This window comes from Sardina pilchardus, chromosome 6 (genome assembly GCF_963854185.1).
Source record: "Sardina pilchardus chromosome 6, fSarPil1.1, whole genome shotgun sequence".
In the NCBI taxonomy this organism is placed as follows: domain Eukaryota; kingdom Metazoa; phylum Chordata; class Actinopteri; order Clupeiformes; family Clupeidae; genus Sardina; species Sardina pilchardus.
Genome location: NC_084999.1, coordinates 20496767 through 20510442, shown reverse-complemented (window position 1 = coordinate 20510442; position 13676 = coordinate 20496767). Strand labels below are relative to the sequence as shown.

Here is a 13676-nt window from a genome sequence, read left to right as displayed (position 1 = left end):
GTTTTCAGTGTTGTGCGGTGTCTTTGCGCCTGGCAGCGGTGCTTTGCTAGTGCTATGCCCGAAAATAGTTCCAAATCTAAATTGGTCTAGTAAATACCTTCGTGTGAATTTGCATTGGTATTTGCACTCGGTGTGAATGTACAGGTTATGAGAAATAATTATAAAAAATCTTGCGTTATTTGATTCACTTTTCCAACGACATGCTAACTGGACCCTTTGGAATACAGCGACTATGCTAAGATAAAGCTAACGGGGCGTTTCTAGATTAGGACAGTGGCTGAGTCGGCTACAAAACGCTTTGGCTCACTCATCCAACTCTAGGGACTGCGGGGAGTGACCCAATTTCACCTGGGGGTGGCGTGTTCCTTTAACAAAATAGTTATGATGGGACTTACACCTAGGGAAAGGGTGGTGTAAGTTATTGTGTCATTTAGCCTAAGTCATAACTAGTGCTGCCGCGATTAATCGACATAATCGAACTAATCGATTATGAAAATTAGTCGACGCCAATTTTTTTAGTCGACTAATCGTTTTGCTTTTGACCCCCTATTTATTTTTGGTCTCCCGTCTCTAACGGCTGTAATGTTATTAATTCTGTTATTAACTCTACAAAAGTAGGCTGATATTGATATGAGCATATCTATATCTACGGCTATATGTCATGTTTTGGCCCCTCAGTTGAGTTGAAAATAAAATGGACAAAATGGAATGGAATAAAATGGAATAAAATTGACTATTTTTTTTTTAAAAATAGTCGTTTAGATTAGTCGACTAATCGAAAAATTAGTTGAAAGATTAATCGTTAGAAAATTAGTCGTTAGTGGCAGCACTAGTCATAACTAAGTGCCTACGTTGAAACTATCTGCTTGTGCAACCCGTTCTATTTTAGTAGTTCGTAAACCTCAACGTAGCGCCAGTTTACGTTCGAACCAAAGATTCTAGAAAAGAGCTCTGTTCTAGAATCTTTGGATCGAACTAAGCTAAGATGCACGCACACACGCACGCACACACACACACACATATTTTACTGCTCTGCCACTTGGGTGTTGATACCTCCAAACTGTGGATATTGATAAGTGTTGTAACCCGAACTGCATGCTGCACACAAAACAGAAAAACATGATGATGAGATAATGTCAAAAGCAATGTGTATGATTGCATATGTAGATGTAAAAAAAACACATTTTCACTGACCAGAATGATTCTTCCAGTATAATCTGTCCACAAGTAACCACGTGTTGCGGAAGAATTGTGGGTCCCTGTTCAACGCATAGCTATGGAGTTTGCATGCGTTATCGTAGAGAACAGTACCCGGCCCTGTTTTAAGAAATGATAATAATAATAATAATAATAATAATAATAATAAAATATACTGTTTGAAAACAAAATTGCTGATTCACCACATTGTGGCACCTAACCCCTCACTGCTCTGGGTTAGTGTGTGATTCAGCTCACTGTGTGTTCATTGTGTGCTGTGTGTTCACTAATTCGGTTAAAGGAATACGCCACCCAAAAATGAAATTAAGCTAGTCTCGGTCACCCCCAGAGTTAGAACAGTGAAAAAAACCCGGTTAAAATCCGTCCGGGCATTTTCCTGCTTTGGGAGCAGCGATTTTAGCTTTAGCTTAGCACAGTTGCTGTAGATGAAGGGTGTCAGTGAGCACGTCCTCCAAAAAAGTGACCGAGACGTCTGCATTTTTTTCTAAATATATCTTGGGAGCTGTGTGTTCAAAACGAGTACAAATTATAATGCAAAATCGAACGAGACTATTACCTGGGCACAGTGGCGGTTGCTGCTCATTGGAATAGGGGAAGCTCTGATAAAAATTGTCAACTATTAAATTAATATTATTGCTGCTATATTGTTATTTGAGGGGGAAATATATCCTAAAACAGAATAGACCAAACAGTAGCCTATAGACGAATCCGGCGCTGGATTCGTCAGATACGTAGGGTTCTGAGACATTGCTGGCTTGGTTAGATTAGAACTAAGCTTACATTTTACCAGTTCACTTTGGGGGGTTAAATATGCTATTTGGTAGCCTACTAGAGTTATAGTACGTGACTATTCTACGTTCATATGCCTTGCTGTTTTATTTGGAATCTCCCATGGTGGGGAATGCTATCAAATAGCTTATAAAATTCAAGTAAACATTAGCAATTTAGCCAAGCAACACAGTTATTATGGCGAGCTATGTGGCTAGCCTACAACTTAGCCTAAATATACAACTGAAACAAATGCAAATCACGAACTCTGTAACTCCACATTACGGTTTTATTGATAGGATATGTTGTGTACAACATGCAATAGAATTAAAAATGTGAGCCTTGCCTCTCGAGTTCACCTGCCAACCCTGTAAAGTTCCGTAACTTTCACGCATCCCTGAACTTGAAACCAGAGCCCGTCTCTGTTGAAACTTCCTGTGCAATCGCGAAATATGCTTGTCAATCAAAAAAAATGACGGTTCCTCCAATCATCATACAGAAGCTCGGCATCCGAGCCATCCCACTGTCCCATTCACCCCCAGAGAGGCCGGGCTTCCCTGGATATGACGATTTTGCGGCGTTTATCCAATATTCATCTAGCTTTTCCTGCACTGAGACCAGCCCACTCCGTAGTGCCATCGAAGTCCAGTGAGGCCGAGCCTCTATGGGGATTTTAATGGATCGTGTCGTCACAGCAATTCATTAGACGTGCGAAATCGCGATAGATGACAGGCAAAACCTTGTTGCAAAATGAAACTATAACGATATAGCCATGAAGTTGAACACGTTTTTAGCATGTTCCAGTTGGAATATTAGGCTTGCTAATGTAGCTCATAATAGGCATTATTTCATGCAATTTTCCGTGATATTTTAGAGGAGGCTGAGCCTCCCCTGCACTCAATGAGCAATCGCCTCTGCCTGGGCAGATCTTTACTTGGAACTATATTCAGCCTCATCGCCGACGAAGCACCGCTAGCTAGGCTCAAAGTTCTCACGTAGCACCCTTGAATCCCATCCCATGAAGTTCCAGTCGAATCTAGAAGTTGGGAGTTTACAAGACTGCTACGTGAGAACTTTGCGCCTAGCTAGCGGTGCTTCGTCGGCGATGAGGCTGAATATAGTTCCAAGTAAAGATCTGCCCAGGTAATAGTCTCGTTCGATTTTGCATTATGATTTGTAATCGTTTTGAACACACGGCTCCCAAGATATATTTAGAAAAAAAATGTAGACGTCTCGGTCACTTTTTTGGAGGATGTGCTCACTGACACCCTTCATCTACAGCAACTGTGCTAAGCTAAAGCTAAAATCGCTGCTCCCAAAGCAGGAGAATGCCCGGACGGATTTTAACCGGGTTTTTTTCACTGTTCTAACTCTGGGGGTGACCGAGACTAGCTTAATTTCATTTTTGGGTGGCGTATTCCTTTAAATGCAGAGAATGAGTCCCTCACGGGATCAAAAAAGGATACAGTTAAGCCCAAAATTATTAGCCCCCCTTATGAATTCAGACATAATCCTTTGTTTATACATGAAAATTACCATTTCCAAAAATGTGCCTAGTTTATATGATTACAGAAGCGCAAAGACAGTATGCCCACAAAGTTTGATGATCATTGTTTACTCATGCTCTGATTTGTGACAAGAAAAGCAAAAATTTACATGTTCAAAATGATTAGCCCCCAGACCATTAATAGTCAATAGTGTAGCCTTTCTTTGCTTCAACTGACAACAACTTCTTTGAATAGTCTTTTACTAGGTTGGCACATATCTCTTAAGCACTCTTTAGCTCCAGCTCGTTCAAACTGCATGGTTTTCTTGTATGGACTCTTGCTTTAAGCACGTGCCACAGATTCTCAATGGGGTTGAGGTCTGGTCTCTGTGTAGGCTATTCCAGCACCTTGATTTTGGTATCCTTTAGGGCGTTTTAGACCACTCTTCACTATGCTTTGGGTTATTATCATGCTGAAGGACCTGGTGGTGACCTAAGCCTAGACTAAGAGCAGGTGTCTTGATGTTATCCCTCAAAAGGTCAACATAATCTTTCTTTTTCATGATCCCATGCACCCAAACAAGGCTCCCTGTGCCTGAGACAGCAAAACAGCCCCATTACATGATGCTCCTACCACCATGCTTCACTGTGGGAACTGTATTTTTATGGTTGTAGGCCTTCCCTTTTTTCGCCAAACATAGGCAACATCCATGTGCCCAAACAGCTCCAGTTTAATGTCATCAGACCAAAGGACAGTTTTCCAAAACTCATTTTTAGCTTTTAAATGTGCATGGGCAAAGTTCAGTCTGACTTTGAAGCGCCCCTTTTGGAGTAAGGGTTTTTTCTCAGCCGATAACCTTGGAGGCCTCCACAATAAAAATCCCTCGCTACTGTCTTCCTCAAGACTTTAACCCCAGAGGTCTCAAGGTCAGCAACTATCATTTTGGTGGATGTGCAGGGTTGCTTGCTAACATCCCTGATGATTTTTCTCTCTAAATTGAGATATTTAGCATTTTCATCCACACTTAGGTTTGTTATGCACAAACTTGGAACTCTTTGTACTTTGTAATGATGCCTTGCACGGCTGTTCTACAGACTGTGAAGCATCTAGAAATTACAGTATAGCCTTTCTCCATATTATAGGCCTCAATGATGTTCTTTCTGAGGTCCAGACAGATTTCCTTTATCTTCAGTATGCCTGTAAAGGCAGTCCCCTCTCAGACAGGTGTTCAAGTGCCTGTAGGCCTGTTCCTTGAAGTCTTTAGGTAAACAATCAATGCTGGTTGGGTGTTCAGGTGTTGTCTGGACATTAACTAACTGCAAAGGTGTGGCTTGAAAGGCGACAGGTTGGTCGTGTGCGTTTAAAAGCAAAAAAATCACATGGGGGCTATTAATTTTGACCACTCCACTTTTCACACAATTTGAGATTAAGCATTCCTAATAATATATTAACACTCCAAAATGCACCAGATTCTACATAATAACACTGGCGAATGTTTGATTTTTAAAATTTGATCAGGGATGAAAAATTTAAGGAGAATTTTAGAGTAATGTTCCAAAATTTCAGGGGGGCTAATAATTTTGGGCTTAACTGTATATACTTATACTTATACTGGTCAGCAGATGGTCACGTGCACATGGTATTGTACTATTTATGTACACTGTCTGACCAAACAAAAGGTCACCAGTGGATTTAACAAAGCTAAAGACGGTCCAACACTAGGGTTGGGTATTGTTTGAATTTGAACGATAAACGGGACAGTTCCGGTCTGCATAATTGCGACGTCACTAAATAAACTTTTGCTCTTAATAAGCAATAACAACATACAAACATACTTGTGATTACTGTATTTCTGTCTAAAATCATGCATGATACCAATGAATCATTCTATAGGACACGGAATGAATAGGCTAGTTGAATTAGTCTGTGAACCGAGCTAACTAGCTAGTGGACGCTAGCTTAAAAAGCAATGGAAGTGAATGGCAGTAAGCATGACAATACAGCTATGCGCTGCCAGGTCACTAACAGTTGAAAGACTCCGCTTAAAGGGATATTCCGCCATTTTTGGAAATACGCTCATTTTCCACCTCCCCTTGAACAAAACAATCGATATTTACCTTGTTCCCGTTCATCCAGCCATTCTGTGGAGTCTGGCGATGCAACTTTTAGCTTCAGCCTAGCATAGATCATTGAATCGGATTAGACCATTAGCTTCTCGCCTGCTAGCTTCATGTTTACTGTACATTTTTCTTTTAATTCGGAGCGGAAGATGGCTGGAAAAGACTGGTTTTACAGTTTCCTGAAAAGACAAGGAACCCTGTCTGTCAGGACTCCACAAGCAATAAGTGTGTCAAGGATGGTGGGGTTCAACGGATTTTTACAGCATTTATGAAAATGAACTTCAAAAGCTTGGTGCAAACCTTGGCCCCACCCGTCTGTGGAACATGGATGAGGTGGGTGTCCAGAATGTCCAAAAGCCAAACAAAGTGGTTAGCACAAAGGGGAAGAGGCAGCTGGCAAAAGTCTCAAGTGCTGAGAGAGGGTTCACAGTCACTGCTGCCTGCTCTATGAGTGCTGCTGGGCAGTTTGTGCCACCACTATTCATTTTTCCAAGAAAGAGAATGAACGAGCGTCTGCTGAGTGGTGCACCTGAGGGGTCAATTGGTGGAGTGACGGACTCAGGATGGATGGACAGCACTTTGTTCATAGCACTGTTCATCCCACAGCCTTGAGTAACTATCAGTTCATCAGGCTCTTTTAATGAGCAAGTATAAGTTTGGTGAAGATCCTTCAAACAGCTCTGGAAATATTTGATATCATCATGATGTAGGCTACTAACACATTATTTGGACCATTACTGATGTCATTGTGGTTCGTTGAGAGATTGATTGTTTTCCATTGTGGATAGCCAATGGATCAGCCAGAAGCGGTGCAGAACCAGCACGAGTTCTCAAACAGCTGAATGCAGCTGCCTAGGGGACACCCGAGAGAGCGATGAGTGGATGACACATTAACGGCAGTCTGAGTAGCTAATAACAATGCGTTGAAATGAAGCACGTCTTTAGAAAAAATTGTACAGTATCTCGTGATTTTTGGGCGGGTCCCTGGCTCAGGCTAACTGAGCAAGTTACAGAACAGCCAGCCAAACCAGGAAGTACTGTCTGCATTATGTAACACTGTAGCCTTTGTACTATTGTTCCTGTTTCAGTGGCAGAAGCTAAAACATACAATGTAAAAGTCTGCCATTCCAACAGATGGAGAGGGCTTTCTTCCTGTCAGTAATCTGGACGTTACTTACGTCTGGTTACCTGGGTAAGTGATTCATTAAAAGGAATAAAACTATAGTGATTTAGTGGGACATTTTTGTTGCTACCTTCCAGACAGTCATTTCTCTGTCTGACTCTTTTACTTCTTGTTTGAATATCTCTCTTATCAGGAACCTCTTCTGACACCCACTCTCTGCAGTACTTCTACACTCTGACCCTTGATCAAGCCGGAAGGACCCACTTTGTTTCAGTGGGGATCCTTGACGGGGTTCAGATTGACCATTATGACAGCAAGAGCCAGAGGGATGTACCTATGGTGGACTGGATGATGCAGGGGAAGAGGTTCTGGGATGATGAGACTAAGGCCCGCGAATATGACCACGGCCTGTTCTCCGCCATGATGAACGATACTTTCAGTCACAGCAGTGGTTAGTGGTTAGTTTCTCAGTAGGCATTTAAATTAATTTAAAGAAAACAAGTGCTTTATTTATATTGTTCTCTTATTTAACGTCTTATTAAATGTTCACCTTCACTACCAGGAGGGCTTCACACTTTCCAAGCCAGGTGTGAATGTGGTTTTGCCCCGGGGCGTACCTGGGGAGGCATTCGCAACGCTCACAATGGCCAGGCTTTCCTGACTTTTGACCCAGAGTCTCAGAGTTGGAAGGCAGAGGCGCCCCCTAGCGACCAGGCAGCAGCAGTGCGAGTAAAGAGGCAGTGGGAACGCTGGGATCAGTGGACCAAGGATGTTAAGGTGTACGTGGATCAGTTGTGTCCTCAACGCCTTCACAGCTTCTTGGGGTATGGGAAGAAAGCTTTGGAGAAAAAAGGTGAGGAAAGACTGATAAGTAAATCAGTACATATATTTAGGCTTTGTTTAGTATGTGTGCAGTTGGCCATTCTACTGAATTTGTGCAAATTCAAAGTTTTAAATATCTTGGAAAAAGTGCATTTCTTCCCCAAACTTTTAATTCGCCTGCATTGTATAACATCTAAGGTGCACATTTCTAGTATTTGGACATTTACATCTACACGGCTTTGGAATGTTCTATTTTCACATTTAACGTTTTTAAGGGATCCTATGGGCTAAACCTTAGTGTTTTGGTTGGTTTTTGCATAATTATTTATGAAGTAAATATTTTTAAAGTAAATATGCAAGCATAAGTGTTTAAAAGATATTTCTGAAACCAGTGGGAAAATGTACAATATTTATTTCAAAAGGTGACATTTAGGCCTTAGGTTTTGGGACAGCGACCCCTCAATTGAAAGTATCCTACAAATTATGACTTTGTATATATTATGTTTGATGCCACCTCAAATAGTTTTTAATAGATAAATAAAGATCTTCATAAGTACTGTATGTAACATGCTACTATGTATATTAAGTACAAATTCAGTAGAATAGCATAGCCCATTAATGGTTATTCAATTGTAAACTGAATAAAACATGGGAGGAATATAACAGACAGCTCAAATGAGGTTGCTCTTGTAGTTCTTAAACTCTATTTATATGCTTTAATGTGATTTTGTGACATTTTCATCACATTCAAACATGCATTGTATGTTTATGCAAAACACGATCATAAGCACACACATGCATATTGTTATACACAGAAACACCAAACATCACCATCGTGCATACCCACACACAGGAGGCCACCTGCCTCGCTACCGGTTATTACCCCCATGGGGCAAGAGTCCAGTGGGTCCGTGGTGAGAGGCATGAGCCAGTCCCAGAACACATGCTGCAGGGAGGCGAGGAGCTTCCTAATGGAGATGGAACTTTCCAGATCCGTTTGACTTTGAGGCATTTGGGAGAGGAGGAGTACAAGTGTCAAGTCAACCATAGTAGCATGGAGACACCGATGATGAGGACTTTGGGTAAGACAAAAAACAACATAAACAACGACGAACTGTATGTGTATGCACATGCTTGCCTGCATGCATGTGTGTGTGTGTGGGTGTGTGATATCAGTTCTCTCTCAATTTTTCTATGAGACTGTAAACATGTATGAACATGCATATGTTCACCCACAGAAAAGCCGAGGACCAGGATGTTAATCCTGCTGTCTCCTGCTGTCATTGTGGTCCTGATTACTGTTATGGTGGTCATAGCCAAATGGATACATGAAAGAAGCCGCCATCGAGACGAAACCGATTTACCACAAGAGACAAGATTGTAACTCTCCATTGAAGGAATGGCTGGCTATACTCAAGAAAGATTGCAGATATTTGAACTCAACAGTCAAACAAATAGCCCCCACACTTCAGTGTCTCATGGGTGTGATCATAACATAGTCATGGTCATAATTACCATTAATTGTGGTTGAAATGTAAAATCAACAATGACAACACTTGCATGCTGCAATGCAGTAGCAGTCACCTGATACACTCCCTAGCTCTAGAATATGGGCAAGACAATCCAGCAGAGGGCAGGAGAGACTTTTATAAATGTGACAACAGACAAACTATGCGATTGAGTTTGTTGTTCTGAGTCTGAGTCTTAGGTGTTACCTTAGTCTGTATAGGTATGAATATAAATATTTGCACAAGAATTGTGTTATGTACTGTATACACACATAAATTGAATGTTATGGGTAATGACTTAAAAGAGATTATGTGTTGTCTGTATCATCACTATTTGTAGTCACTGTGCTGTGTCACGGTGAAATGGACACGCACTGAGGAAGGCCAAAACATTTGTGACATTGCTGCTAATAAAACAGACATGTTTTGGAGTGTGGGTCCTCATCCTTATCCATTTGTGGTAGAAAAGGTGCCTGAAGTAGAGAAAGTAGAAAAGCACTAGGTTGGGTGAGGACATGTGTGAACTTTGTGTATGGACCTTGTCTTTTAATTTATTGTAGACAGTCAGCACAGATACATGGTAAGATAATGACATATCTAGTACAGTGATTGACCAAATGAAGGAAAATAAAAAAAATAATTAAATCAAATAAAATAGAGGGTGAGCTCTCCATTTCAAAACATCTTAAATAAGACAGGGGTCCACCTCTTCAGAAATGTATCCCTCTGGAGCCTCAACGTCTGGGTTATGTCCTCCATTCTATAGAGCTCCAAGATGAGTTCTATCCTGCATATCACAGCATATGTATCAGTATATTCCATGTAAGCTAAATACCAAAAAGGATTTTGTATTTTACACCCAATGGAATGGAGAAAAACATGTTATATTAACTACCACACACACACATGCGCGCGCACACACATATTTATTTGACTGATATACACACAAACCACACAAACCATTCAATACTGTGTTCTTGCAGCAACTTTTCCCATTGGAGTCTATAAAGTATAGTCCTCTCTGTGGAACCCTTGACTTGTACAGCACTCCAGCTGAGACATTTCACAACATGTTATCTCACTAATCGCACTACAGACTGCTTTCAATCTCTCAGCAAATACTGTACAGCATCAGATTAACAAACAATTCCTCTACTAGTGATCGGCCACCTATTGACATGACACCTTTTAGCTCAAAGGATAAGCAGCAGCACAGTACAGCAGTAGCACAGACAGGATCAGGCTTGTTCAGTGTCAGGCCTTATCTGCCTGCTGAAGGCCCTATGATGTTTTAACGTCCCCCAGACTGCAGTGATTAGGTCCAATCTCAGGTTAAATCTCAGGTTAAAGCAAAGACCTCTCTTTTGATCTCCATCTAACAATGCCCGTTTTTCCTCAGTGTCATGGAAGAGGGTATTTTTGTTGCTGAAACCAATTATCATGACCTGACAGACTCTTTTTTCTCTTGCTTTCTCTCTCTCTCTCTCTCTCTCGTTCTCTTTCTGTTCTGTTGTTGCCCAATAGACAGCCAGTCACTCTGGCACCACTTTCTTGTCGGAGCACACAACTGTGTCAGTCACATACAAGTTCCTTCATGCTGAGAGATGTCGAATCACAAAGGCAATCTGACTACAGTATGTGCCATAGTCATAGCAGCAGCAAAGGCGTGGGTTCTGATCCCTGTTGATAAATGGGATTTGATTTCATCACAGTTTACAGGTTCTGCAATTTGATGTGATTTTTTTTAACAATGCCAATTGCAATGGCTATAGCGTAGCAGCTCTTTCCTATTTCAATGTCTGCAGGAGATTCAAATGGATGCGGCCACTCAATTAGTCTTTTTTTGCCAATCAGTGAGTGATTGTAACCAGTGACTTACCCATATCGTTCATGTACACTAACATATTTAGAATCAGGTTGAGTTGACCTATAGCCACATACGGTATCGTCTGAATTGGTCCCTAAACTCCTGTGTATAGTTGAACGCATTTACAGGTAGGTACTGTACGTGAGATACATCTGAACACTACTATTGAGAACTTAGGTGTAAACGCCAGTATGTCGTTGAAGGTTTTGACAGCTTACATTATGTGTACAGCGGGTGGAATTCTATGTGTAGAACTACATTGGGTATAGGCTAAAAAAAAGGAACACCTGGCATTTCTGTTTCCTATCAGCAATTACAGGGGGCATGCACACCTGGCAGGGATCCCAGGGCCTTCAGTGCCATGGCCCCCAAAACTCCTGCTCATTTCTCAATGTGACTGCTCTTCCTTCTCTACCTTATTACCTCCGCCAAGGAGGTTATGTTTTCATTTGGGTTTATTTGTTTGTCTGTCTGTCTGTCTGTCTGTCTGTCTGTTTGCAAGATAACCAAAAAATGTATGGATGGATTTTGATGAGATTTTTAGGGAAGGTTTGAAATGACCCAAGGAGGTGACCCATTGGGAGTGATCCGTATCACCGTCTTGATCCAGGAGGCGGTTATTTTTTTTTCGCTTGGTGGAGGTCTGCTCTCTCTGGGTGCTTTACTAGTTATTAATAATATATATATTATTACTTTGAACTTATACACATATTAGGACATGTTAAAATGCTTTATAGACTATTCAGAGAATTTGATTCTTGGTTAATTTCGTAATTTTAAATGGAATCACATGGAACAAATGTGTGGGCATTTTATTTTTATTTATTTATTTGTTTATTTTTTATTTTTGGTAGTCCAACTGCATATGCAGCTGTTTACAGTATGTGTATGTGCTGTACAGGGGTGTGTTTGTGATTTCCTGCAACCGCTGTCCTCATCTGTTTTTGCAAAGGCTGTTTTGATGCTGTTGCTGTTCCAGTGCTGTGTTGTCAGAGGACTCTGAACCTCCACGCTGGCCACTGACAATGAGGAGGTGTGTCGGCCGGTGTGTGTAATCACGATGACATGTTTGAAGTGCTGTTAAGGGGGAAACAGAGTTATGTCCTTGAGCTGCCAGACAGCCATAAACAGAAGGCTGTTATAAAGGCCGCCCCCGCCCCCCGATTGCATAAGTTGAAATAGAATGGTTTAGATTGGTCTAAATTGGGTAGGGTATCAAATCACTTTGACAGATCGCTGAAAAATAATACACTTGGGAATTGGGGACGCAAGTTTTAGCTGCCGAGACGTCAATGACTAGTTTTGCTCTTTGTGTTTTTGTCTATTTGTAAGTCTTTTTCTGACAACTTGTCCACACCTCCCAGCCTATTTCTTTGGAGGTTTGGAGAAAAAATGGTCACATTCTGACCTGCCACACACGTCGTGAAGGCAATACTTAATTTAGCCTTCAGTTGTCTTGACCCACTACCACGTTCTCATACAACGTTCAGCTCTTTTCACCAAGCCAGTGCTATGTATTAGACGTTTCTATTTGTACTTCTGATACTGATAAGTATGGAGCTGACTTACAGGATATTGACTAAAACACCAAACAAAAAAAGTTTCTGATATGTTTCCAATAATTTCATAGCCTGGGTATAAACAACCTGTTTTTGTGAACAAAGACTTTAAACACAGTTGTTTACTCAATTTCAAAAGAAAATACGCATTCCTGGATTTTTGGTGATTCAGAAAAGGATGTCAATGAGATCCTTTCAAGACAGACTTGCAGACCATATTCTAATTGGTTAACAGATTTCTCTGGGTTCACCTATAGGCTAATTATTATAAGCATAATATCAGCTGATCACTACAATGTAACTTTGGGGGTCACGTTTTCCCCTTTCTATAAGCCCTTTCTAATTCAGCATAGCAACATGCAACTGGATATGAGGAATGATGAGGTAAATACAGCCTACCTGCAAAGGAGGATTATAATCAACTCAGTCAAGTCAATTTTATTCAGATGTAATGTTGTTTTTGCATTAATCGCATCATAAAGAATCAATCACTTGAGAGGTGTCACCTGACCAGAAGCCTCCTCAGATCACACTGTGGTGAGGAACTCATGAGGTGATGGAGCAGGAGCCCATATCATCTGAACCCCCTCATCACTGGCTAGAGACACCAGAAATACATTTCAGAGGCCTGGTTGGTATATGTTTATGGTTAAGGGCATTTTTTTTTGTTCAATTCTATTTAGTCTATTACTAATATTGGTATATATTCTTAATAAGGCTATGACTTTAAAAGCTGAGGCGAGGATTTGGTAAAAACTGGCTTGATTTTTGGAAATTAGGTTTCAAAAAAAGTGTACAGATGAATAAATGGGTAAATGAAGCGAGATAGCACTGAAAGCACTGACACACTGATAAATACTGCAATTTTGCTAAATGTCATTCGGAAATGTTAGGCAACACTGGATCATCAATTCACTTTATCCACATATAGGTAGAGGACAAAATGTATTCTTCAAATAACATCTAAACATACTGTGTGATCTATTAATCTCATGTAGTATTATTACACATAATATACACATATCCAACAACAAAAAACACTAAAACCTCAGTTTTATCCCTGGAAGCAAAACATGTATTTGGTATCACAAGGTATCCTTACGTGACCCAGGCATCTAGGGATAGTCATTTGAGACATGGCTTCATGCCCAGTGTGTAGTAACACACACACACACACACACACACACAAAGATACTTCTGCACT

At 40.9% G+C, this 13676-nt stretch overlaps 1 protein-coding gene across 2 annotated transcripts; it reads left to right on the top strand.

Moving 5' to 3' along the window:
- The first annotated feature begins 6638 nt into the window (after window positions 1-6638).
- LOC134082914 (zinc-alpha-2-glycoprotein-like) lies at window positions 6639-9547 on the top strand. Of its 2 annotated transcripts, none has more exons than XM_062538960.1 (5): window positions 6639-6785; window positions 6910-7167; window positions 7390-7569; window positions 8354-8620; window positions 8777-9547. In XM_062538960.1, exons 1-5 carry the CDS (start codon window positions 6728-6730, stop codon window positions 8920-8922), a joined length of 909 nt encoding a protein of 302 aa, XP_062394944.1. In that variant the 5' UTR covers window positions 6639-6727; the 3' UTR covers window positions 8923-9547. The 2 variants fall into 2 exon arrangements, with proteins under 2 accessions (XP_062394944.1, XP_062394943.1); XM_062538959.1 differs by having other exon boundaries at window positions 7279-7569; window positions 8777-9544.
- The last annotated feature ends 4129 nt before the right edge of the window (window positions 9548-13676 follow it).